The sequence below is a fragment of the Pleurodeles waltl genome, chromosome 5 (assembly GCF_031143425.1).
Source record: "Pleurodeles waltl isolate 20211129_DDA chromosome 5, aPleWal1.hap1.20221129, whole genome shotgun sequence".
NCBI lineage: Eukaryota > Metazoa > Chordata > Amphibia > Caudata > Salamandridae > Pleurodeles > Pleurodeles waltl.
Genome location: NC_090444.1, coordinates 650,457,433 through 650,480,611, shown reverse-complemented (window position 1 = coordinate 650,480,611; position 23,179 = coordinate 650,457,433). Strand labels below are relative to the sequence as shown.

Here is a 23,179-nt window from a genome sequence, read left to right as displayed (position 1 = left end):
ATATGGTAGGGGTTTCACCACCTAATGTATCTTGGGTGCCTGCTTGGAGTGGGCTCTCCATGAAGAGTTTTTCACAGTGTTATGGCTGTGTTTAACAGGAGCTTGGTCACCTAATGTTGCTTTGGAGTCTGGAGGTAGTGGACTCTCTGTGAAAATGTGTGCATATTGCATACGATGTGCACAGTAGGGGACTGGCCACCATATGGGCTTGTTGTCTAGAGGCAGGAGACTACAGTCTAATAATTTTATATAGGCACATATGTTTTTATACCATACATGATTCTGTTGTTTAGTACGTATTTGCTTATTTCAAAGGCTGTACTGCTTTGTAGACTAAATTGAACACCAGTATGGTGGATGATGACATCAGTGATGTCATCAGTTATACCACTGAACAAGTCATGAGTGATATAATATATGAGGTAATCAGGAATGTGTGGTGGGGATGCAAGTTATGGTTTGCTCAGTAGTTTTCCAGGTTTAAAATATTACATTAGGACAGACATTATCACCTAAGTATAATATAATTTTAATCTTTTGTTTTTTTCATTTGTAGGTTTTTTCTGCGTAAAAAAATCTTACTAACCAGGGGCAAATGGTAGCCTTTGAAAGGGGTGGGGCAAGTGAAGTGCCCCACCACTTCCCAAAAGAACACAAAATAAAACAACCCCCCTTCCAAACAACCAAAATAAAAGAACATCTCCCTCCAAGAGCCCACCCAAAACAAATCAACAAGCATCATAAACACAAACTAAATCACTACACTGACAAGCAGTACACAAATGTTTGAAATAAATAAAATTGAATGGTACTTACTCATGGGCTGTGCATCCTCCTTGGTGTTTTACTGCAGACTGTGGCTTTAGTCAAAGAGCTCCCCACACCAATCCAGACATTGCACTCATGCTACCAACCAGCATGACAGAAGCACCAGAATTGGATGGAGCAGGTTAGCTGGATGCTCCTTCAGGCCATGGAGGCCTGTGCTTGCTTTCCACCCAGCTGTCTAAGACTACTCAGATTGGAGAGCTTCAAAGTGTGCATGTCAGGCTGACCGTTGCAGGACAGCCGGCCAAACTAACGTGCGCTTTGGAGTGTCTGGCCAGTCACTGCTCCAATCCTCCATGCTGCCAATCAGCAGCAGAGGACACACCCTGCATTTTACCTGGCTCGGGGGTAGGCTGCAGTGCACTTCTGTGAAAAATAAAATAGTCCCTTTGCTACGTACGGAGACTTGAGTATGTGAAGGGAATGAGCTCTCCTTGAAGAGCTGCACAGAGAGAGCACAGCCGCTCTCTAGTATTGGATCTGGAGGGAGTGGGCTCTGCCTGAAGAGCATAGTAGAGATTGAAGGCTGTGTGGGTAGTAGAGACTTGTCTTCCTAAGGGGGCTTGGGTGCCTAAGTGAGTGGGCTTTATGCACAGTCTGCAGACAGAGGGCACATTACGAGTTTGGTGGGCGGCGGACCATAGCGCTTTCGCCACTGTCATAATGTGGCTATCGGACTGCCACCGTGAGTCTGGTGGTCTTAGGACCACAAGGCTTGTAATGAGGGCCTGAGTGTCAACTCTGCATAGTGGGTGGCTCCCACCTAATGGGGCTTCGATTTCTTGAGTGAGTGAGATCTACGCATATTCTGCACACTGAGTACCACCTGTGCTCACCTAATAACGCTTGCGTGTCTGGAGTGAGTGGGCGCTACACACAGTCTGCACACAGCGTGCATACTGTCCATAGTAGGGGCTTGCCCACGTAGTTGGGCTTCATAGTGTATTGGGAGTCCACTCCCTGTAAACAGTTTTGCACAGCCTGGAGGATGTTATTACATTTTAATTTATCAGTTCTTTTTTGGTCTCTCCTGGTTCTGCGGGACTGTGACAGTATTTTGTATTTTTTATTTATGTATTGCTGCCCCAGAGTTGTCGTTCTGGGACCACCCCACAAGGGCTACTTGGTCAGGGTATCCCTGCTGTGCCCCAAAGATCTTTTTTTTTAAACGTTCACAATCCATTGCAGTTCCCTCTGATATGCATCATTTCCAAATGTGGTATACTGTTGACATGGGGGGTGGCAGCTCTTGGGCCTGAAGGCTAGAATTCACTGCTGTCAGTTTTCTGTGTGGTAGTTTTGAGCTTGCTGTCCTCAATGAACATGGCTTGGTCCAGAAAGTTCACCTTTGATTTTGAAATATATGGTGTGAGTTGCATTAGAGTTATTATCTCTTTATATTGCTGTAGGAGTGTTTGTGTGCTTTGACAGATCACCAGAAAGTCATCAATGTATGTGTGTTACATGATGATGTGTGATATATATTCTTTTATGTTAATATCCAGGAGCCAAAGTATTTCAGCCTGCCCCCTAAACAGCCAGGCATACGTGGTGCAAATTTAGCTCCCGTTTCAGGTGCTTGTAATGGATATAGATTTCTCTGTTAAAGGTGAAAATTGTTGGTTAGCCACAACTCTAACATTCCTTATTTCTAATTCATAGAGGTTCATTAAATCACTTGTTTACAAAAGTTACTCTACCTGCCATTGGATTTCCTGTATTTTGAGAAAGATATCTTTCATGTCCTGGATGTAAATTGGTAAGCCTATCCTAAATTGTTGTAAATGGAAGCCTATGTATTCTTTCCTTGGGGATATCAAATTTATCCTTGAGATCATTTCTGTACAAGAACGACAAGGAGGCTTCATTTCTATCATTCCCAACCAAACATGCATACCCCAGACTTCTAATAGTGTCTGCCTTTCAGATTACACATGCGAAAATGTACCACTATCTGTACATTATCAAGATTTTTTAAGTCACCAAGGAATTATGTGATCATTCAGCTGTTTTTAAGGGCATTAAACTCTGAGGTGTTTTGCAATATACTTAAAATGTACCTGGTGGAGAGTATGCTAATCATATACGGTGAGGCGTAAGTGAGTGTAATAATATGTCTTCGTCTCTGTATCATTAACTTGTCAACAGCACTACGTCAAACACAATGGAGGAAAAGGCACATCTATAAGATACCTCAGTAAGTGAGTTTGTCTGAGCCACATGACCCCAGCAGGCTCGGAAAAACCTACCCTCTGGGTGGTGAAAGCCCTGATGTGTCATAATACTCGGTTGCTGGATCGTTTTGTTCTAGCGCATATACATCATCATTTTCTTAACATTCACAGGTACCTCGACCTCTACATCGAGAAAAGTAAGGTGTTTTGAGAAGAACAGACCCGTTGTTAGTATCTTTTGTGGCTCCTTGCAAGGGATGTGGCCCTGTCCAAAGATAATTGCAAAGTGGAAAGGAGCAACCATCATTTTGCTGCCAAATAAAACTTACTCAGTCCCTTTAAGGCACTTACAGCACACTCACTAAGAGGCACCACTACAACAGGGGCTCAGTATGCTAGGGTAGCCACACAGAATAACTGCCATACCTTCATAAAGCACTACTGTTTGGAGAATGGAGCTGCACAAGTGTAAGTAGAGAGATTAGCAATAAGGTAAACATTATCTGATTCTCGTCAACCATTGCATATACATACCTGTGCATGTTCATATATTGTGTGCTATTCTGATTCAAGTGTGTGAATCAATGATAGAACAAATACAGTAGAAGAAACAAGTCATTTACTAGTAAAAACAGGTTATTGGTGTTGGTATCTTTCATAGATTCATGTGACCTTCCCTCCTCCCCTTTCAGGGGCTCAGTATGCACGTATCCTTTCAAGCATTTGCGATCGAAATCTGACATATCGTGGCTTCTGTTGTTAAGGAGTATGGTTTAGTTAACTGTCAATTCCCTCGACAAAATTTCTCCCTTTTTAATTGTGGTGATTATGTCACTAAATAACCACATTTAGTATGCCTTCCAGGTAGTTTAATGGAGTTATTGTTGTTTAAAGGTTACCTTTGTGCTCTCAGCTCGACAATAGGAAATGATGCAAGCATGTGAATTCATGTAACACACCAATGGTGGAGAACTGTAGTGGCAGGTGAGTAACTTGATTATTATCAGTGACCTGCTTAGGGCCAGAACTGCATTCCGATCATTCTGATTCTGAAGGAGGAAAAGAATGGAACATTAACGAGCATGTAAAAACGAACACTTGTTTTAACACATATTACCAAAACATTTTCTTCAAAGTCTATTCAATATATGTGGCAGTCATTTTATGTAAGATGTTTATTTGCAACTTTTGTACTTTGTTTTTTAATTGCTTTTTTCACCTTTTATGCAGTGAAAATTGTAAGATATTATGTGAAGCCCTTTTCATCAAAATGGAACTTTGTGAGAAGGGAACTTTAAAGAATTGGATTGACGAGAGGAAGGGAAAGGATATTGACACGTCAGAATCATTGGGTACATTTCAGCAAATCGTCGAGGGAGTGAAATATATTCATTCAAAAGGCTTAATTCACAGAGATCTCAAGGTAAAAATATAAATATTTATAAATATATATATGTATGTTGTGATCAATACACTCAGAACCATGACTGACAACTACATGAACCATGGCCATTTCCTTGAGCATCATAAATATTTCACCATGTACTACTCCTTCTCTAGCAATTTAGTTGCTGCTGCCTGGTCGGTATCTAGGTCAGGTCAATATAGTTGTAAGTGAAAGTAATGGGTTGAGGTAATTTGGGTGTAAACTGCTGTCATCTGTCACTGTCTTGCAGCTCTCTTGCTCTCTCTCTAACTCTTTCAAACCCCAAGGCTGAACACTGAGTAGTTTATTAAGTAGGCAGTATAAAATCATATCACACATACTACATAATATGTATTTTACATTACATATTTAGTTTGAGGCAGTTAGCTTCAGAAAATAAAATGTTTATTGAAAAAAGTAAGTGAAATGGGAAATACTAGGCTGTGCTCTTAAGTTGTCTATTATAAAAAGACGAGAAAAAATCTGAGAATGTAAAAATCTACAAGAAAATCACTTTGCTTTATTAAAAAGAGGACATTTTATCTTTGGAAGAGAAAGATTGTTAAAGTTGGTCTCTGCAAGCTGCAGCTAACCATGGGCACTAATTAAGCAATTTATCTAAAGGGGAGTGCACTGTGTGGAGTTCTAGGGTCCGAGATAAAGCCAAGGGTCTTATTCCAGGGCCTTATTCCACCCCAGTTTTTTTATGTAAAAGGTTGCTGATTGTGAAAGGCATAGAGCTTTCCAGCATCTCCAGATGCCGGCCAACTAGATAAAGTTGGTTTGATGTTGTAAGGAGATGAAAATTCCATCCTGGATTTTTTTTAGAACTTGTAGAGATTGGAGAAGTTTGTTCATATGTGCCACTATTGATTCCAGCAGAGCTAGAAACCTGACTTATGAGGTCCATAATAGTATCACTGAAACCAATTCTGAGTTTTGAGGTGTCGGGTGAGAATTCAGTCTCGTTATCATTATGAAAGAAGAGGAAGGCCCCATAAAGACTTCTCTGCCAGTTCTGGAGGAAGGCATCTGGAGCTCCCCATATGGGTTTGGAAGCCAACTATAAAACTGTTTTAACTAGCAGTTCAACCTGGAGGTAAAAATGAAATCTGTCTTGCATGGGCACCAGTGAGTTTTATGATGCTGGAAAACCACTGGACATTATCTCCAGTCGCCTGAATCTACCAGATGTCTGGAGGTCTAGTCTCTGATTACATTGGCCTCGCCAGGAAGCTATTTCAGCGTCACTGGTACATTGTGTTCCAGACAGTAATACTGGAAGTCCTTCACCACAGCTCTCAACTTGGTCCTGCCTAGTCTGTTGATGTAATGGAAAGCAGACAGATTGTCATTTTCAGGAAGGCACAACAATCTTTTCTGTGTTTCATCCAGCATTTCAGAAGTAAGGGTACCTCCACCTCCGTTAGAGTTCTTTGTTATTGCCTGAAGCAGATATCTCAAGGCCAATCTGCCTGCTCAGAGGTGCCATAAAATTCCGGGTGAAAGCCTGTATTGTCTTGAGTACCCTCACATCTCACATTATTATTTTCCAGTTGGTCAAAAATTGCTTTGTTTTGTCCTCTAAACATATTTGATCCAGTGACTTCACATCTGTAAATCCGACCTTGAAGGAGTCCCCTTTATGTCTGTTGCCCCAGAAACTGCATAGAACACTTCAAGCTATGGAAGGAAAGAGAGTGGCAAACTTGTGTTGATCATATCCACCACATCACTTGCCAGTGTTAAAATTTTGGGAACCCTGAGTGGTCACAGTTGTGGCCCTCTACCACATTCAGTCTCTGAAAAAAGGGTGATTGCTGAAGATGTTCTTATCCACGTCTGTGAAAGTAGTTACAAAAAATGTATTAGTGCTTTTACTAAGGGATCCCCAATAGGAAACTCTCAGCCAGAGCCTGCTTTCAGTTGTCACAAGGTAGCCCAGCTTGGGAACCTGCCTGATTAAGATGGATCTTCATCCCTCTCTCGACAAAGTGCAGTTAGCGTTGCCCAGCAAGCAAATATCCCACTGGCCCATTCCACCAGAACGTCATGACTAATCATTGCATTGGTGTCTTTGGCGAAAGTGCCATTTCCAAATAGTTTCTGAGAGGATGTGCCAGATCCAATAGTTTGTCGTGGCATCCTCGCCAGAATGTGTTTAAACCAATTTTTTTGTCCCAGGAGAATTTCCCCATGAGTATGAACATGTTTGGGTCCAACTCTGGAATGATCTGCACCTTGCCGCCCATGATCAGCCTTGGGCATTAGACACAGAGGCTGTTATAATTTCTTATTCTTCTACTTCTCCCACTTTCTTAGTCAGCAGTTGCACCTCCCTGCATGAAAGTCAACTGATTTCAAAATAAAACTTTTGAAAGTTAAATATAAAGAAATTATAAAGCACATTTAAAAATATGGATTGTATATAGAAATTCCCTCTGCATACCATAGAAACAACTACATTAAATGTAATTATTTACAAATATTTTAAAATAAGTAACATTGTAAATACAACAGAACAATGAGTCAACTATGACTCAACTATATTAAAGCACATAGAAAACTGTCATGGACAACATATTTTTCACAGACTAGGAACAATGAAATGTATAATAGATGTGGAAAGCAATCAAATACACAAAGAGATGGTGGTAGCACTCCGGCAAAACAGCACAGACATTTCCAAAAAGTATTCGCCTTCAGTAAGACTGAATTCATTTAGGCACCATAGCATCATGGTACATGCATTCCTTGCCTCTTTAATTGTATTTTCAGTCTTCATTTAACAGTAAAATACTGACTGTTTTTCAATGAGTTAATCTTCTTCATTTACACAGTTTAGTTTTCAGTGACATACTTTCCTGACATCATGATATTTTACTTCCATTAAAGCTTTTCGGAGGCCCTCAGCCTTACTTGGCAGTGCTGACTTGGTAGTGTTGACTGTTGAACAATTAAAATGGTAACTTACCAGATACATTTTCCAGCAAGGTAGCAAACCCTTAGTGCAGAGCATTCAACCAGAAAGCACAAGTTCCAAAATCATAAATACTGATTTTGGTAACACTCGACAAACAGCACAGAACTTTTCAACTGTTCTTGCATTCAGTAAGGCTAGCTTCTGTACGGCTGTATGGCATTGAAACTGAAAATAATTATCATTAACATAGAACTAAAAAAGTTTAATGGTGACAAACGGTTGGCACTGGTCTCATCTGCATCTATGACCACACTCATGCAGACTGTGGCATAGTACATCTCCTGTGTCCTGCACTGCGCTCCTTACCTACTGGAATAGAATTTAGGAAGTATTGAATGTGTCCAGCAGATTGAACATTGTAATTTATGCCTCCTCAAGTCTACTTCATGATAGATTAGACATCAAAGGACACATAAACATGAAAGAAGATAGTTGGCTGTCTGAAACGTATGCATTCTTCAAAAGTAATAATCCCTAATACCCCCAATGTACGGGAACTAGCTTCTGGGAGTTATGGCATTAGCCGCTCATGAGAGAATGATTTACAGACTAAGGGACAGATTTACTAACATTTTGTAAAAGGGTTTAATCACTTTTATGGCACAGGCCGCACTCAAAATTCTTTTCGGCATCTACTAAGCCACACAAGGCCACTTTACGTGGTTTAGTGCCAGATGTAGCAAAGGGTTTGCGCCTCGCAAACGGCGAAAAACGCAGTTTACGAAGCGCAAAAGCCTCTCTGCTATGCAGAAATGCATTTTGCGAGTCGGATCCGACTAGCAAAATGCATTTCCGATTTGCAAATAGGAAGGGGTGTTCCCTTCCTATTTGCGACTCGCAATGCTATTCAATTTCATTTGCGACCGCGAAAGCGGTCGCAAATGAAATCGCAGTTACCATCCACTTGAAGTAGATGGTAACCCAGTCCCTAACGGGAAGGGGTCCCCAGGGGACCCCTTCCCCTTTGTGAATGGAAAAAAAACGAACCTAAAGGTTTCGGGCTTTTTTTCCAAGTGCAGCTCGTTTTCCTTTAAGGAAAACGGGCTGCAGATTGAAAAAAAAACTGCTTTATTAAAAAGCAGTCACGGACATGGTGGTCTGCTGACTCCAGCAGGCCACCATCCCCGTGAGTGCCCATACTCGCAATGGGGTCGCAAACTGCGACCCACCTCATTAATATTAATGAGGTGGGTCTTTGCGACCCCATTGCGAGTTGCAGAAGGTGTCTGAGACACCTTTCTGTATAGCAAATTGCGACTTGCAATTTGCGAGTCGCACGGACTCGCAAATTGCAAGTCGCAATTTGCTTTGTTGCTACATCTGGCCCTAAGTGAATAAAAAGTCGCGCAAGACAGCTCAAAGATGCGTTACATGAGTGGAACATGGGCATTTCTATGCATCCATCAAGGGATTTTGAAAACACTCCCAGATTTAAAAAGACTTGCACGTAAACCTGGGAGTGTGTCAAAAAGTTAAGCCTCCCTAAAGTAGTTGTATCTTTATTTCTCTTTGTTACTTCCTCTTTGTATGTGTGCTGGATATTGCAGCACACGTAGAAAGAGGAAAATGTTGTTTATGATTTTATTTTGTTTTTTCCAGGAAGGTATCCCGTCCTGAACAAAAAACAATCGTACCTATAATGCAGGCACCATGGTGCAAGTGTGCCTGCACTATCGCTAGGCTGCCACGAGCGCACGGGGAGAGATCTTACTAGATATGGCCCTTTTCAACTCTCTCCCATTCAAGCGATGCAGCGCAGCAACTTGTCTGCTGCACGACGTTGCGTGAATGGAAATTAGAAGACATTCGGGTATCCTTTATGACAGTATAGTTATTACAATCATTTCTACACATTATTACTTATTTCTCCATCACAACTACCTGACATAATGTTAGTATATTATGAACGGTTATTTCCTGGCTGATATTGTCACTGTAGTGATGTATGATGCACAAGTGCCTTTTTTCGTGTTTTAGGCCATTTGCTGATTTCCTTGATGTTTCTCTTGGACTGCTTATATTTTTCGGAAATGCACCATTTGTTTGCATAATGATGTTATGGCGATGGTTAAGTGCCCTCCCTGTTAACTTCTTTCCTCCTATTGCTTCTCATTTGTCATTTGAATGCATCAGTAAATTAGGCCTGCTTGTATTTTTAATACAGATTTGGAGAGTCCTTGTATAGCCTGCCCCGCAGTCTTTGATGCTGTTCCTCAATTAATACTGATAAGGTCACATCATTATTTTGAAATGTAGTGTGAGGATTTTTCCCTTTTTTCTCATCCCAAACATTTTCCTAATCCTTTGCTTGCTCCTTCTCATCTACCTTCCTGCTCTTCCCTTTCTTATTGTTTCACCCCTTCCCCATACTCTTCACACCCTTTTACCCATAGGGTGGGTTGCACCTTCGTAAATACTTTTGTGCTCACTGTATTATCTGACATGGCATTTGTTCATCCTCTCTATTTCTTTATATGTCTATTTTATTAGGATGTTGCGCCATTCACATTTTGTTCGATGCTGACCTGTATTCTTTCTTTGTGTTCAGTGATACTTGTATTTGACGTGAAGGTGCCACATTCAATGTGGTTTTGAAAAGCCAATAAAAATGAAAAAAGGTTTCTGATACTGAGCTTCTATTTTTTTGCTCTAGAAGCTCCTGGAAAACATGCTTCTTTGCTATTTATCTCTTATGTTCGTCATGTTTTCAAGGTTGATAGGGTTACTTTCTATTTCTTCCACTGGGTCACCTAGATAGTATTTGTTATAAGAGGTCAAAAAAGTTGGCATGATTGCTTACATTTTGACTCACGATAGATGAAGCCTTAGAGGCACCTCAAACTTTGAAACACTACCATCATCAATCACAATCTTTTTGCCAACTTAAAGGAATTTCAAACAAGGTCAGCCTTCTGGCAAATCAGGTTCAAGAAAATTCAGAAGTGTCTCAAATAGTACAGCAACGGCTAAACCAAGCAATGACAAAAGGAAATGTGCCTCTGGCTTTGACGAGATGGAACTTTGGACAAAGAAATACTCGAGGGATGTGAGCAAAACACACACACAAGAGCTCAAGGGAATTACACAAAACCAAACATAAATACAGAAGAAATGTTTACACAGAGGCTGCAAAATAGAGGTGGCAAATGCAAAAAAAAGAACGTTGGATGGAATGCTGAACAAATCAATCATTCATCCCCAGTCACACATCTGGGCCTTAATCCAATCATTTTTTGCTCACCATGCCATTCCAGTTTAGACCCAGCTATATGCAAATCAGTCTTGACACTGCTGCCCATGGAAACAGCCCACCCCGAACTGCCAGGACAGGTCCTCCGAGGACCGGAAACAAGCATCCCGGGACCGGTTTCGGGGTATCACCCCTCATCAGCCAGGCTGGCTTGAATTTGGTGGCATAGTGAGCACAGGACCAACATCTGGGCATATACTTCTTACTTAGGGCAACAAATGCAAAATGAATGGATGATGGACGGAATGCTGAACAAATTAAACATTCACCCACAGTCACAGATCTGTGCCTGGCCTAAATCCATTTGTCTTTTTTTGCTGGCTATGCCATTCTAGTTAGAAACCACCCGTATGCAAATCAGTCTTGACCCTGCTCCCACGGGAACTGTCCAGTGCGAACTGCCAGACCAGGTCCTCCCTAAACTGGAAATAAGCATCCTGGGAATGGTTTTGGGATATCACCCCAAATAAAGGCACAGCACACTTGTATGCCATTATTTCCTGTGTTGGAACCAGTGCTTAATTTGAGACTGATGTCAGGTGGTGCACACTAGTACTCTTTTTTTAGATGATGCAATCAGCAGACTTTGACCCAAAACAAGAGAGAGTTAAGAAGCAAATGGGGAAAGAAAGAGGATGAGAAAGACGGAAACACCATGGCAAAGGGAAAAACAGTGTTGAAAGGAAATCTACCATATGATATAGGGAAAGGGATAGTACATTAGGTGATGAAAAAGGCATGATGTGAACTGAAGACTAGAATGTGTTGGTTTTCGGCACCCCAACATTCAACAATGGTATCAGCAAGCTGCTTGTTAAAATCTGGGCATGGCACTTACCCTTTTATAAATTATGCACAGGTTGGAACCTAATTTGGAAGATTCTTTATGGACAAGTACAGACTGAAATGGAATTCAAAGCTATTAGATACCCCAAATTACTTTAATGATTCATGCTTTGTTTGCTACTGGCAAATATTACTCCAGGGTACTAAAGCAAATCCTGAAGTTTTGGGATGTTGCTTCACTTCAGATCCCCAGCGTACTCTAAACTTTGTGCAATCTGATGAAATGTAATAACGTGAATTAAATTAATCATGTGTTTCTTGTATGTTGGAGAAAGTGATGGCAAAACTGTTGTGTAAAATCGTAGAGAGTTCCACACAAGCTCACTTTAACATTGCACGGGCATTTAATGCATAACACGAGGTTAGGCTCACAAGAATATTCTCCAGTAGGGTAAAGTAGTTGTAAAAGATGGTGGAAATGTTAACAAGTAACGCATATTTGGTGGTCTTACCATGCCACAAGTAAAGCAGAATTTTGTTGTCCTCCTTCTCCAGGGATACTTTGGTCATCTTATTAGAATTACTGATCATTAGTGAATCCTCCCTGATAGCTTTAAAAAAAAAACGAATGACACCAGTAATACTGGCAGCACAGGAAGTAATCATCTCCTAATAGAGCAAAATGTTCCATGTTGCAGCTACAATAAAATGTGTGTAAGCCAAAGCGCAAGGAAGGTGAAGTGAGTTTCAAACATTATATCAGTTCCAGTTAAAGTTTGAACTGTGGGAAATGTGCTGAAGACCTCCGTGTGGAAGATACCTTAGAAATAAGAGGTAGTGTGATAATATTTGAACACAAACCAACAAAATAATTCAATTATGATTAACTAATCCGGTCCACACTGTGTAGACATTTACCGGCCTTCTGAAAGCACAAATGAATTCAACATTTTTGCAGAACTTTACTGCAAAATCTTTTGTTACCAATCCTTTAAACTATACATAGAGTCTGATTTAGTTCCGTCCAGAAGAGTTTTCCTCTCTTACCTCATGCTGGTGGCTGGTTTATGCATCATTCTGCCTCCTTTCAGGTACCGCTGTTGCAAAGCATGGGAAACTACAGGGAGTGCAGAATTATTAGGCAAATGAGTATTTTGACCACATCATCCTCTTTATGCATGTTGTCTTACTCCAAGCTGTATAGGCTCGAAAGCCTACTACCAATTAAGCATATTAGGTGATGTGCATCTCTGTAATGAGAAGGGGTGTGGTCTAATGACATCAACACCCTATATCAGGTGTGCATAATTATTAGGCAACTTCCTTTCCTTTGGCAAAATGGGTCAAAAGAAGGACTTGACAGTCTCCGAAAAGTCAAAAATACTGAGATATCTTGCAGAGGGATGCAGGACTCTTAAAATTGCAAAGCTTCTGAAGCGTGATCATCGAACAATCAAGCGTTTCATTCAAAATAGTCAACAGGGTCGCAAGAAGCGTGTGGAAAAACCAAGGCGCAAAATAACTGCCCATGAACTGAGAAAAGTCAAGCGTGCAGCTGCCACGATGCCACTTGCCACCAGTTTGGCCATATTTCAGAGCTGCAACATCACTGGAGTGCCCAAAAGCACAAGGTGTGCAATACTCAGAGACATGGCCAAGGTAAGAAAGGCTGAAAGACGACCACCACTGAACAAGACACACAAGCTGAAACGTCAAGACTGGGCCAATAAATATCTCAAGACTGATTTTTCTAAGGTTTTATGGACTGATGAAATGAGAGTGAGTCTTGATGGGCCAGATGGATGGGCCCGTGGCTGGATTGGTAAAGGGCAGAGAGCTCCAGTCCGACTCAGACGCCAGCAAGGTGGAGGTGGAGTACTGGTTTGGGCTGGTATCATCAAAGATGAGCTTGTGGGGCCTTTTCGGGTTGAGGATGGAGTCAAGCTCAACTCCCAGTCCTACTGCCAGTTCCTGGAAGACACCTTCTTCAAGCAGTGGTACAGGAAGAAGTCTGCATCCTTCAAGAAAAACATGATTTTCATGCAGGACAATGCTCCATCACACGCGTCCAAGTACTCCACAGCGTGGCTGGCAAGAAAGGGTATAAAAGAAGGAAATCTAATGACATGGCCTCCTTGTTCACCTGATCTGAACCCCATTGAGAACCTGTGGTCCATCATCAAATGTGAGATTTACAAGGAGGGAAAACAGTACACCTCTCTGAACAGTGTCTGGGAGGCTGTGGTTGCTGCTGCACGCAATGTTGATGGTGAACAGATCAAAACACTGACAGAATCCATGGATGGCAGGCTTTTGAGTGTCCTTGCAAAGAAAGGTGGCTATATTGGTCACTGATTTGTTTTTGTTTTGTTTTTGAATGTCAGAAATGTATATTTGTGAATGTTGAGATGTTATATTGGTTTCACTGGTAATAATAAATAATTGAAATGGGTATATATTTTTTTTTGTTAAGTTGCCTAATAATTATGCACAGTAATAGTCACCTGCACACACAGATATCCCCCTAACATAGCTAAAACTAAAAACAAACTAAAAACTACTTCCAAAAATATTCAGCTTTGATATTAATGAGTTTTTTGGGTTCATTGAGAACATGGTTGTTGTTCAATAATAAAATTAATCCTCAAAAATACAACTTGCCTAATAATTCTGCACTCCCTGTATTTTACATTCCAAAGGCACTGTGAATTCACACCTTGCATTCTGTATCTCATAGATGCATTGCATACACAAAGCCATTGGTTTGTGCTTTGTTTATACACTGCAGTAGGCTTGTAATAATTTATTTTGTATTGCAGATACAAGCCATACCTATTGGCTTTGCCAATGTTTGTTTCTCTTGCCATTCCCAAACATCGATTTTCTAGCTCTACTGTAATGCAGAATACATTTCAATGTACAATTAATTCACTATGCAAATAAAAAATCACATTAATCTCAAAATCTTTTTCTAATTGTCTGTTTTAGCCTTCAAACATATTTTTAGACGAGGAAATGAACATTAAAATAGGTGATTTTGGGCTTGTAACCACAATTAACCTTGACCGGGATCGGACCAAAGGCGTTGGAACAAGAACTTACATGAGCCCTGAACAAAAGGTACATTTTTACACTTGTTCTCGTTAAAATGTAGGGTGCATTTGATATTAACAATTGTTCAGCATTAATGTTGCTTCTTTGAAAACAGTTGTAGCATTGTAGTGCGGGTGTCTTTGTTAACTTTGTTACATTATTTAAACACTAAGGCCCATATTTATACTTTTCGACACACAACTGCGCCAACGCAGTTGTGCGTCAAAAAATCTAACGCCGGCTAACGCCATTCTGAAGCGCCATGCGGGCGCCGTATTTATTCAATGACGTTAGCCGGCGTTAGCCGACGGAGCTGCCTGGTGTGCGTCAAAAAAAATGACTTACACCAGGCAGCGCCGGCGTAGGGGAAAATGGAGTTTGGGCGTCAAAAAATAGGGCAAGTCAGGCTGAGGCAAAATATTCGCCTCAACCCGATTTGCGCCATTTTTTTTTACTCCCAACCCCCATTGAAATTACTCCTGTCTTAGCAAAGACAGGAGTCATGCCCCCATGCCCAATGGCCATGCCCAGGGGACTTTTGTCCCCTGGGCATGGTCATTGGGCATAGTGGCATGTAGGGGGGCACAAATCAGGCCCCTCTATGCCTAAATTTATTTTTAAAAAAAATACTTACCTGAACTTACCTTAATGTCCCAGGGGTGGGTCCCTCCATCCTTGGGCGTCCTCCTGGGGTGGGCAAGGGTGGCAGGGGGTGTTCCTGGGGGCATGGGAGGGCACCTTTGGGCTCCTTCCGAGCCCACAGGTCCCTTAACGCCTGCCCTGAGCAGGCGTTAAAAAACGACGCTCACGCGGCTAGACGTCATTTTTTTGACCCGCCCACTCCCGGGCGTAAAATAACGCCCGGGAGTGTAAATACGGCGCACATGCCTCGGAGTAATTTTTTAGAAGGGAACGCCTACCTTGCATATCATTAACACAAAGTAGGTGTCCACGCTAAAAAATGACGCAAACTCCATGAACTTTGGCGCTAGATGCGTCTAACGCCAGAGTATAAATATGGAGTTCGTTTTGCGTCGAATTTGCGTTAAAAAAAACGACGCAAATCCGGCGCAAACAGAGTATAAATATGGCCCTAAGATTTTTTGTCTTGAGTCTAGTGAGTTTGTATTTTTAAATAAGGAAACGTAGTAGAAAGTACATTTAGCTCATATCTTCAATTGTATTTGATTTATATTGGTGTTGGGGGCATAGAGTGAGTTTATATTCCAAAATGATTCTGCACGGTCGTTGTTTGTGGTTAATATTTAGCTAATTTGAAAATATAAATTTATATTAGAATATTACATTTCTTGAACAAGTTCCTGTACATCAGTAGAGGACTGAACTGACATATTTCCACTAATCAGGGATTATTTTAAAATGTACATCTGCAGGATGACATGATATTGTGGAGAGCAAAACTAGGCAAATTAAAGAACACTTTTTCAATTGTATCTCGTTGTTTTAACTTGTTGCTATTTAGTGTGAAATAATGAGTAAACCATTAGAAATAAGATCAATTGAGAAAGCCACCCAGACATTCCCTTAGACAAAAACATGTGACGAGGATTGACTTGAAAACTAATTATGCAAAACAATTATTTAAATAATCAGGTGCTCCGCTGCAGTAACTCATCAATGTAATTTCCTACAGTATACTATGTGCTACCTCTTTCAAGAAAGGGAATTTGACAGTCTTTCTAAAACAATTAAGTGTCTGCTTCAGTACAGTCCTTATCGAGTGTTTACTTTGCTTAATTTAGATTGTCAAATGTTTTTGAAAATGCTGTCATTAACACAGTATAGTGTAATACAGGGAATGTACTATTCAGATCATGGTGGGTCCATTCTGTGGAGTAAGCCAGTTCCTAACATGTTTTGTGATTGAGTCCATACCACAAGGCCAATCCTCCCAAGTTTCCTGATGTCATGAAAACGTGTGACCTAGAGTACTGGGGGATTTCTGGGTAGTGGTGAAGAGGGCGACAGTGCCCCCAAATTACTGGTTATCTTCATAAATGTTTTTGTGACCGGTCAGCAGATGTTGCAATGAATACATTTTGTAATTCCTCTTGAGATTAGGCTCTTAAGAGGAATGAGGTAGTGAAATGAATTATGTCAAGTAGCTCTCAACCCTATCCCCATGCAATGATAGCTGCCTCTAATGAGCAAGTCGAAAGGAATAACAGTTAGTTTGAGATATCATAAAAATTAAAGAAGCCTTTCTGGCAACCTAGCAAAAAGCAAGCATTGGCAAAGCCAATAGGTCTCAGCAATGCCAGAACTATTAGCTTTGTCAATGTCAGCGTGTTTCAGCCATGTTGTATAGTGGTGTCATAGCACTTGTGTCCCCTGACTTTCAGCCATGCTGCTATACAACATGACTAAAAGTCATTGACAAAGCCAATAGCCCTTGCATTGCCAAGATCTATTTGCTTTGCCATTGCTTGTTTGTTTTACTTTCAGCCATGGTGTGCCTCAGCCACACTGCTGTGCAACATAGCAAAACAAGCATTGTCAAAGCTAATAGACCTTGCATAGGCAACACCAGAGTTAGGTGCATAAAAAGAACCAGGGTTAGCAGAAGTGATAATGTAGTGCACACTGAGCCTAGGTGAATGGTGACGTTGGAAGCTGAATCATTGCAGTCAGGAACATTATATTGCAGTATAGGTTTTCCTTACACAACTTAAAAATAAAATAAAAATGGACCCGGAGTGGATAGACTCTTTCCCACGACAACTCCACATGGTTGCTTGTTTTCCTGCTTGTTATTAGCAACACGATTATTTATACTCTGTGTGCACCGAATTAGCGTTTTTTTTTTTTACTCTAATTCAGTGCAAAACTAACTCCATATTTATATTTGGCGCTAGACCCGTCTAGCGCCAAATTTATGGAGTTAAAGTCATTTTTTGGAAGTGGAAACCTACCTTGCCTTAATGAGATGCAAGGTAGGCGTTCCCGTACAAAACAATTACTCTATGGCCTTAACGCCATAGTTATACTCCCGTGCAAAAATGGTGCACGGGAGGGAGGTGGGGTCAGAAAATGGTGCAAAGCTTGCTTTGCCCCATTTTTTTAACGCCTGGGTCAGGGCAGGCATTAGGGGACCTGTGGGCCTATTTCCACTGTGGAACACCATGGATTAAGTCCACAGGTGCCCGCCCCAGGGACACCCCCCTACACACACACACACACACCAGAGGGACTGCAGAGGATGTGGGACCCCATCCCAGGTAAGTATTGCATTTTATTTTTTAAAGTCCCATAGGGGGCCCTGAAATGGGCCCCACTACATGGCTCTGGGTGCAATGGCCATGTCCAGGAGACCCTTGTCCCCTGTGCTGGCCATTTGGGTGATGGGCATGACTCCTGTCTTTTCTAAGACATGAGTCACGTAGTATGAAAGGATTTGTGTCAGAAAATGACTCTAGGCAGGTTACAGTCATTTTTTTTTACTCTAATCTGCCAAACATCATTTTTTGGTGCAATACCCCCTTCTTTCATAGCGCCAGCCCTACCTGACTAACGTCATTTTTTTTTTTACGCTAGCCTACCCTTTGCACCGGCTTGCACCATTCCATAAATATGGTGCATGGCTGGTGCACAGAAATGGTGCAAGCCGGTGCTAAACTTTTTGGTGCAAAACTGCGTTAGTGCAGTTTTGCACCAAAAAGTATAAATCAGGGCCATGGTCTCTAAATGCCGTGGAAAAACTAACTCCAATCGTTCGTAATTAAGTGGCCAAATGTGATGTAACATGGCACCCTTTCACTACTTACATACTGCATTTGCAGAGGGCAGGGGACTTCATATTACAATGTCCAGGACTCTGAAGGTATCTGAGAAACATATCATGACCTCTTAGGATGCAGAACGCAGCTTGTCAGGAGTCGAACACCCGACTTGATCGATATTGCCCACTGGGGCCGGTTGGAGGGGCTTGAGGTTTTCCAATGTACTTATTGAACAGGGTTATACTAAAAGTGTAACTATTGCCTTTGGCGCAAGTGTAAGGGTTGGGTCTCCCATGCTGTATTTTTCACATCTGGAAATGTACTGTGTGTCCTGTTATTTCCTTCAAAATGCAAAATATTTTTTTTTTTAAAAGATGAAAAAATAGGGATCTTTAATCCACTTGAAATAGAACTTTCATAATGCAATATTTTGTTAAATTAATTTGGTGTCATTGAGTCACCTTGGATTGCTTGTAAGCTCATCACATAATGCCCCAAGCACTGTCTGATAGTGGAGGACAGAGGCATTCTTTGCCACAGCTACTAACAATGTGGGAGGCACACCTGGCAAGTAAGTGAAGCGGCAGGACATAGCAAGCTCCTTCTCCTGCACATTCAGTATGTGAGAGAAGCATCGCCTCGCATGCTGTAAAGTATTTTAGTGGAATATGACCGGCAGCATATTGGGAGGCCCATCAGCCGTGTCCAAAAGCTGCCTGAAACAAATAAGAGGCTGAGACCAGGAATAGACTGGCTTTGAAAGAAACTGAGATAATGCTTGAGAGGCAGCTGGTGCTAAAAGACGGGTATGCTGGAGAAGACAACACCAACACCGTGTCTGGACGAGGTAGCCACATGTCAGGCTTTCGTGACCACTTCTTCCAGCCACCTAAAGAAACCAGTAAGCATTCTCTCCATTTCTCTATGTGCCACCCCTTCCGGCTAAGACTTTGAACCAAAAAGAGGCCACAAATATATCCAATTTATCTGATTATAAGAATAGTTTGATTTCTATAGCGCCTGCTACTGAAATATTACTATTTCCACGCTCTTTAGGTTGACAGAGCCGTTATTCAAAACAGTCGAAGGTTCTCATTTTATCGACTTCTGAGATATAAAAGCTGGACAGTTTTATAAACAGAAAGGACTGTCGATACCACGCAATGTCATAATTAATCTTAATCCAAACACTGCAGGGTGGCATCTGGCGAGCTAACTAACACCTGATCATCTTTCAACTGGAGTTAAAATGTCAGCAGGTCCTCGGGCCCGGTCTTTTTCTGGACTGAAAATGTGCGTAAGCCCCGCCTTCCCCACCGCATACCCTCTCTCCACATCAGGGTCGCATTTTACTGTTGTTTTTATGCTGCATTCCACATCACTCAGTGACGATGTGTTTATCATTCAAAAAAAGGCTCTGGCGCAGAGTGCACACCCTATATAGGTAAGCAATAAATGCAGGTTTATGTTTATACAAATAACAGAGACACCATCTGTCCACATCACAGGCAACAACATCGGTGTCATTCCAGAGACGTGGTCACAATCATCACATCTTTCGCCCGAGTAGGAAAGCAATTCATCCGTTCGTGTCATCCACAGATGTATCAATAAAAAGCAAAAAAAACACTTTCTGGCATATCCATACATGGGTGCTGTACACAGCTGTGTTTACTTCATGCATAGAGTAAAACAAGCAAGACAAAACGAGTGAATGGTGGGGGAGAAAGTTAATTCAGCTTTTTTTGTTATGGTGGATGAGGGGCATACAGGACAACGAGAGTGAGGGAAAACATGGAAAACAGGTGGAAGGGAAGAAGCAAACACCGAACAGGAGGGAGGGAAGGTGCAAACAATCAGGGGAGAAATACAGGACAGAGCCTACTACCAAAGATGCACTCTGCAGAGTGAACATAGCTCTAAAAAGTGCGAGCAGTCTAAGAACATAAGTACCTGGCCCATTCTCTAGAGGAGAGCCACACACAGAGAAGAGGGAGTGGACATTACAGCGCTGACTAGTAGGGATGCAAGCGATTGAGGGAGTCATGGAGCCACAGTGGTAAGTGAGGGGCAGCCTTCATGGCCACTGATCACAAACAAAATGTTTCGAAGAGACAGCGCATGATGATACAGTTCTGTGTCTAGGTGACGAGCAAGAAATGTAATTAATGCCTTAAGTACTGAATTTATGTGAAGGTCGGGGGGAGCTTGCCTAGCGACAAAATGGCTGCTTAGGCCGTGAGCTCCTCCGGTCGAGGAGACGATCCTACATAATCTTGGCGTTAAGGGTGTGAAATAGCAACACAAGCATGCAGGAGTGGTGTGGCAGTGCCTGACAGATGCGAGAAGCCCTCTGGATTTGAAATCTGCCCAACAGGAGCGGAGAACGGCGGCAGGGCCCGTGCGGCTCTCTGCCGGCCGGGGGAGCCCCGAGCAGAGTGCTGCTGGTTGCTGCTTGCGGCGGACACTCAGAGCGTGGCGGTGAACGACTGGGTCCGGTAGGGGCCCAGTGAGGAGAAACAGCAGGGCCTGTGGGGCAATGCAGCCCTGCGGTGTCCAACGAGGCGGGCCTTGCCCTTGGGGCGCACTGGAAGAGAGACCCCTGCCCCCAACCCAGGGTCGGATGACGAGGGGTAGTGGGCCAGGAGTACGGGCTGGGGGATCCTGGCTGGGCGGGCCGAGGCAGCAAGTGGAGAGTGGTACTCGTGGTGTTGCCGGCCCTGCATGCCGGGCCGGAGACAGTGCTGGGAGTGAGGCATGACTATCAACGTCAGAGGAGGAGCTGGAAGGAGCCGCTGGGGAGAACGGCCCCAGACCTGAAGAAAATTTCAACATCTATGCAACAGAGCCTCACAAAAATTGACAGGAAGATAGATACCCTTATGTACCGGATGGACCGACTGTCGGACAGGCTTGTTGGGCACGCTGAACATCTGGACCAGATGGAATGAAGAGTGTCAGAGGAAAATGAGCATAGCACACTAGAGACAGCCCAGACGAAAGGTGGACAAACTTCTCCTCACATTGAAAGCCAAGGCAGAGAACTTGGAGGCACGCTCCCGCAGAAATAAGGTGCGCATTGTGGGCATAGCAGAGTCAACACGAATCGACAACATGAAGCAGTATGGGGAACAACTGTTGTCCAGGATGCTGGGCTGTGAAACTTTCTCAGACATGTATGTAGTGGAGCAGGCCTACCGCTCGCTAGTGCCGTACTCCCCGCTGGGGGCCCTGCTACGCCCCATCATAGTGAGGGTTCTCAACTACAGGAATGGAGATGCGGCACTTCCGGAGGGCCCGTGATCTGGGGGTGCTGCAGCACGAGGGTACCACAGTATCACTTTTCCTGGACTTCACCCAACAAGTGCAGGAAGCAAGGCGACAATTCCTGCAGGGCAAACAGGAGCTCTGAGATCTGCAATTAGAATATAATATGATGTATCTGGCACACCTAAAAGTGATGGTAGGTGGAAAGGCTCTAATCTTCACAGACCCAGAGAAATTGCAGCAAATCATCGCCATGAGAGAGGCCAGAAGACAGCGTCGAAATGCACAGGTGGCTGGAGGCAGAGATGCACTGGAGGGCATGGACGAGGTGGAGTGAGGCTGGGGTCGCAGGCGAGGAGGCCCTGATCTTCGCCGCTACAGCATTGATCGGTGGCGACTATCCAGCCTGCAGGCCCTGTCAGCTGCGAGGCGGGGTGCCGGGTTGGGTTTGCAGGATTCAAGGTCCTGCACTGCCGGATGCAATTGGTCAGGTCTCTAATGTGCCATTGTTGTCATACGAACTGGAACGTATGGGATTGATAAGTGAGTGTAAAAGCACTGTGGTCGGGGGTCTGCATTGACTTGCAGGGCAGTGTCCAGCTGGCTCCCTTGACCGGGGCATGTTGAGCAGGGTTGCGGACTCCGGGAGCAAGACATTGAACTCTTCTAGCAGATCCCTTAACGCATATAGAACCGGAGGATGTGTTTAACGGCCATAGTAATGGACATGTGCAGGGTGAGACGCTTGGCTTTATCAGCCCCCGCGTATGCACCACATACTAGTTGTATGTTGTGGGGGGTTCGGGTGGGGTAAGTGTGGATTGCGCAAGTTGGGGGCAGCACAGCGTGGGTGGGGGGAGGGCAGTTGGGGCAAGTTGAAATGTAATCTTAATTGGTAGGTGACCTGTTCTATGCTAGTAATGTGCACTCGCAGGTTTGTAAAGGTTTTCAAGATATTGTATGTCCAACATCCAATTCTCCTTTGCGAAATGTCTTGCGCTTACTCACCTGGAAGGTTTGTTGCCTCAATGATAACAAATAGATCCGCAAAGTGGTTGCATATCTGTGCTGCCACACTGTTGATGTGGCACTCCTTCAGGAGACACACTTAGCCCCAGGCAATAAAGATACAGTGCAACAAAGGATGCAGGGGTTGGTATGTGCGGCTGGATTTACGTCCCATGTGAGGGGGTGCTTATCTGTGCCACGAAGGACATGGGGATTGAGCTGCAGGAAGTGTGTGCAGATTCGGCTGGTTGCTATGTGGTGGCTAAATGTATCATGGGGAATCGTGCGCTGCTGGAAGTGGGCGTTTATATCCCCAACTATAACAACCCTAGTTTCTATTACAACCTTAGCGCCCGGCTGCAACAATGGGCCGAACTGCCACAGTTATGGGGAGGGGATCTAAACTGTGTGTTGAAACCCAACTGAGATCGCTCGTCAGGCCCCCTGAGATGCCCCTCGAAGGTGGCCCGGATTCTCACCAAGATTTTAAGTCGTGAAGGGGTGGTCGATGTCTGGGCACATCGATGCCCAATGATCCCCAGGTACACTCACTACTCAACAGTGAATGATATACACACCCGTATAGTTTATTGGTTATGCACGTGACAGTTAGCCCCCCAGATC

General features: G+C 43.1%; 1 protein-coding gene across 1 annotated transcript in view; it reads left to right on the top strand.

Annotated features, from left to right (window-relative positions):
• The window catches only part of EIF2AK2 (eukaryotic translation initiation factor 2 alpha kinase 2), a 294,290-nt gene that overhangs the window by 227,977 nt on the left and 43,134 nt on the right, over positions 1-23,179 (top strand). Inside the window, exons 10-11 of the mRNA XM_069234526.1 lie at positions 4,233-4,425; positions 14,436-14,567. Of these exons, the coding sequence (XP_069090627.1) occupies positions 4,233-4,425; positions 14,436-14,567 (325 nt within the window). The remainder of the gene's footprint in view (positions 1-4,232; positions 4,426-14,435; positions 14,568-23,179) is intronic.